The following is a 3,593-nucleotide window of genomic DNA, read 5'->3' on the forward strand; positions in this document are numbered from 1 at the left end:
GGGGGGGGCAGGAGGAGTGGATCAGTACCGTTCAAAACTAGTCTATTCCATCATCATCATCATCATCATCATTATAGTCATAGTGATGGACTGAAAATGACGTAGGCCTCCATCAACACAATTTAGACCATTTAGGAACGAGGGCCGCTTCGATCTTGCGCGTCAGGGTCACTCTGGGAAGAGCGGGTTACAACATCAAAGCAGACAGACAGAGCTATTCGATATAAATGTCTTCCCCATCATATACTGCCTTCTGAGAGAGAGAGAGAGAGAGAGAGAGAGAGAGAGAGAGAGAGAGAGAGAGAGAGAGAGAGAGAGAGAGAGTCACGTTGTTTGCCCCGTGCACACTGGTGAGTGTACGGACCATCTTCCGTGTGTCTAACGCCACGTAAACTTCCCCTCTCCGACACAACAATACAACATGGCGGCGCCCTGGTTCAATATGAAGCCGACAACTCGCAGCCGACAAACTTTAGTTTTGCCAATTTTGGCCTTTATCCTGATTAGTGTTTTACATACAGTTGTAAGTCACGGCCATGCACACGATCATGGGCATGGCCATAGCCACGAACACGCTCACAGTGACGAAGCGCCTTCGTTCAAGTACAGTCAAGCTGCGAACGATCCGCCTGCTAAGGAACAAGCAAAGAAAGTTGTTCATGATCATGGACACGGGCATGCACACGACCATGGACATGCACACGCTCACCATGGACACGCACACGATCACGGACATGCTCACGAGCACCACGGACATGCTCATGCCCATGGACATTCTCACAACAGTAAAGATCATGGAAGCGCAGGTTCCACAAAGTCAGCCTCCAAAGACTCGAGTAACCTGTGGATCAAAGCCATTCTTGCAACTGCAGGCATCAGTGTAGCGCCAGTATTCATTCTCTTATTTATACCCCTTGAAAATGCAGATGAGCATCAACAGCTCTTGAAGGTTTTACTTAGTTTTGCATCTGGAGGACTTCTGGGAGATGCATTTTTACATTTGATTCCCCACGCTATCTCTCCTCATTCACATGGAGGAGATGAGGACGGGCATCAGCATGCTCATTCACATGACCATGGTCATTCTCACGGTGCCCACAGCCACGATATGAGTGTCGGCCTGTGGGTTTTAGGTGGTATCATTGCTTTTCTCATGGTTGAAAAGTTTGTTCGTTTCATCAAAGGTGAGCAAGGCCATGGGCACGGACATTCACATGGTGCTGTGAAAAGCTCGTCAAGTACGTCAGAAGGATCAAGTGAGAAGAAACCTAAAGCCGAAGGCAAAAAGAAAGGAAAGGCCAAAGAGAGTGATGATGAAGATGACAAAAATAAGGAGAAGGAAGCGGATAAATCAGGTAGACCAACAAAGTCAAAGTAGGCTAACTTTTTGAACGTTTTGAAAACATTTTTTTATACAAGTTTATAATTAGGCCCTACTGATACGAGGTGCCCACTACGGCTGGATCGGGCCGATCGCCCCACTCGATCGCCTGAAACTGAAAACAAACACGTTTGTTTTTGAGGCGATCAAGTCGAGCGATCAGGCTGATCGGCCGATCCCATCCGTAGTGGGCACCCCGTATGACTTCTTACATTTAATATTTAACAAGAGAACTTTTACAACTAAAGCTGATGATTCCTCTTGAAGGACTCATCATTTGTTTTGTCGAATTATAGTCATCTAATCAGTCCCAAATTGTATCGCCCCCTATCTGTAAAGTAAATGAATGCAAAAAAAGGTTACTCTACTCTGAACTCCATAGTCTGTCTCAGACCATATATATGACAGGACACAACGTTGGGTTGCTGAGCAGTCTGGAACTCTTGCTTTAAAAAAAGTTGCTGCAAGAGGGGGGGAGGTGGGGGGCTTCGCTGTTTAATTTTCAGTCAATAATTCTCATTAAATTATTAAATTTAATTTAGATATCTACCTCTTGAATTGAATTTCAAGCTGGAGTGCTATAATTTAAAAAATGACAATTTATTGCAAAATGAGTTTCCTCATGGGAATAATATTATGTCAATAAAATTATTTCATTTGTCTGTTAGATCTAATTAAGAAAATTAACATTGAAAGAAATTGGAGAAATTTTCACTGACTCTCTGAATTTTAACAACTATTACAATAAAAAAAAAGAATTTTCTTAGATTAATCAGTCACATTTCTAGTAGTAAAAATACTTAAGTGAAAAGTTGTCTTTCTTTTCCCGAAAAAAATTTTCACTTCGTTGCACTGACCAAGAAAATTGTTGATAAAATTGTCACACATTTGCCCTAATTATTAAATGTCTTCAGTTACGCCTTTGTACCACTGTCAGTCTCTGAGTTTCAAATACAACACAGCTCTACTTCAGACTACCTATGATCTCATAAGTGTTAACATTGTTAAAGACTTAGACTAGTTCAGGTAATCTTAGAAAACAAAAAATGTCCAAATTGTCATCTCACATGCAAATATGAATGACAGTTTAAATGACAGTGCAGCCTCTCTATATCAACCTTCGATATGATGACATTATCTCTGTATAGCGACATGGTGCCTAGATCCCAATTTTTCTCTTAAATGTATCATTAGTAATATATTTGGTTGCTTCTCTTCTATAACGACAACTTTCTGCTCTATACTCTATAACGACATTTTTTTCTGGTCCCGACGGCGTAGTTATAGAAAGTCTCCGCTGTATTATAAATACCTATCAACCCTGAAAAAATGTGTTTTTTCTTCTCTTACCTCCCCTCACAGACGCCAGCGATCAGGTCGTTCCGGCTTCAGACATCAAAGTGGCCGGGTACTTGAATCTAGCCGCAGACTTCGCGCACAACTTCACGGATGGACTTGCCATTGGAGCCTCCTTCCTGGCCGGACAAAACATTGGGATCATCACAACAATCACAATCTTCCTTCATGAGATCCCGCATGAAATTGGAGACTTTGCTATCCTCATACAGTCGGGATGTTCAAAGAGAAAGGTACGAGTTTTTGCTTGCATGTTGGCGTTGCTTTTTTCAAAGTTCAAAATTATAAAGTGATGTTTTCATTTCTTTTCGTTGACATCAATTTCGAAAATATTTCTGTATTTGGTTTCTACAGTACTTTTCTGTTTGTGAATGTAGCTTTAAAAAAAATTTTGTCGGAAGACTGAAATGTCCTAGTACATAAAAACAATGCACAAAGTCATTATGAAACGAGTCCCTTGGGTGCGTAATAGTAGGACTCTAGATGGAGAGGAGACAATTCTTGATAGTCAAGAAAAGTTAAATGACACCTGTATTCAAATGTCCGACTTCCATGTGTGTCTTTTGAAATGGAGGGCGCCTCTGACAGGTCTTGCTTCTTCACTATCCATCTTGTTAGTCCTGTTTATCCGTCTTGATTTTTTGCCAGCTTTTAATGACAGCAATGATGTTGATTTGTTTCTGCTCAAGCCAAAAGGAAGGAACACAAGGCCGCAGCAGATACCAGCATGTTCTGTTACTTTTTTTTTTAACAGAGGTGTAGTTTCATTATGATTCATAAAATAATGTACATCTCAGTCTCTATCTTTTCCTGTCCCTTTTTCACCCTCTCTCTCTCTCTCTCTCTCTCTCTCTCT

At 41.2% G+C, this 3,593-nt stretch overlaps 1 protein-coding gene across 1 annotated transcript in view; it reads left to right on the forward strand.

Annotated features, from left to right (window-relative positions):
• Window positions 1–387: 387 nt before the first annotated feature.
• Window positions 388–3,593, forward strand: part of LOC101848491 (protein catecholamines up) — a 4,177-nt gene continuing 971 nt past the window's right edge. Inside the window, exons 1-2 of the mRNA XM_005113014.3 lie at window positions 388–1,355; window positions 2,744–2,970. Of these exons, the coding sequence (XP_005113071.2) occupies window positions 422–1,355; window positions 2,744–2,970 (1,161 nt within the window). The 5' untranslated portion in view covers window positions 388–421. The remainder of the gene's footprint in view (window positions 1,356–2,743; window positions 2,971–3,593) is intronic.

Source organism: Aplysia californica, unplaced genomic scaffold (genome assembly GCF_000002075.1).
Source record: "Aplysia californica isolate F4 #8 unplaced genomic scaffold, AplCal3.0 scaffold01548, whole genome shotgun sequence".
In the NCBI taxonomy this organism is placed as follows: Eukaryota; Metazoa; Mollusca; class Gastropoda; order Aplysiida; family Aplysiidae; genus Aplysia; species Aplysia californica.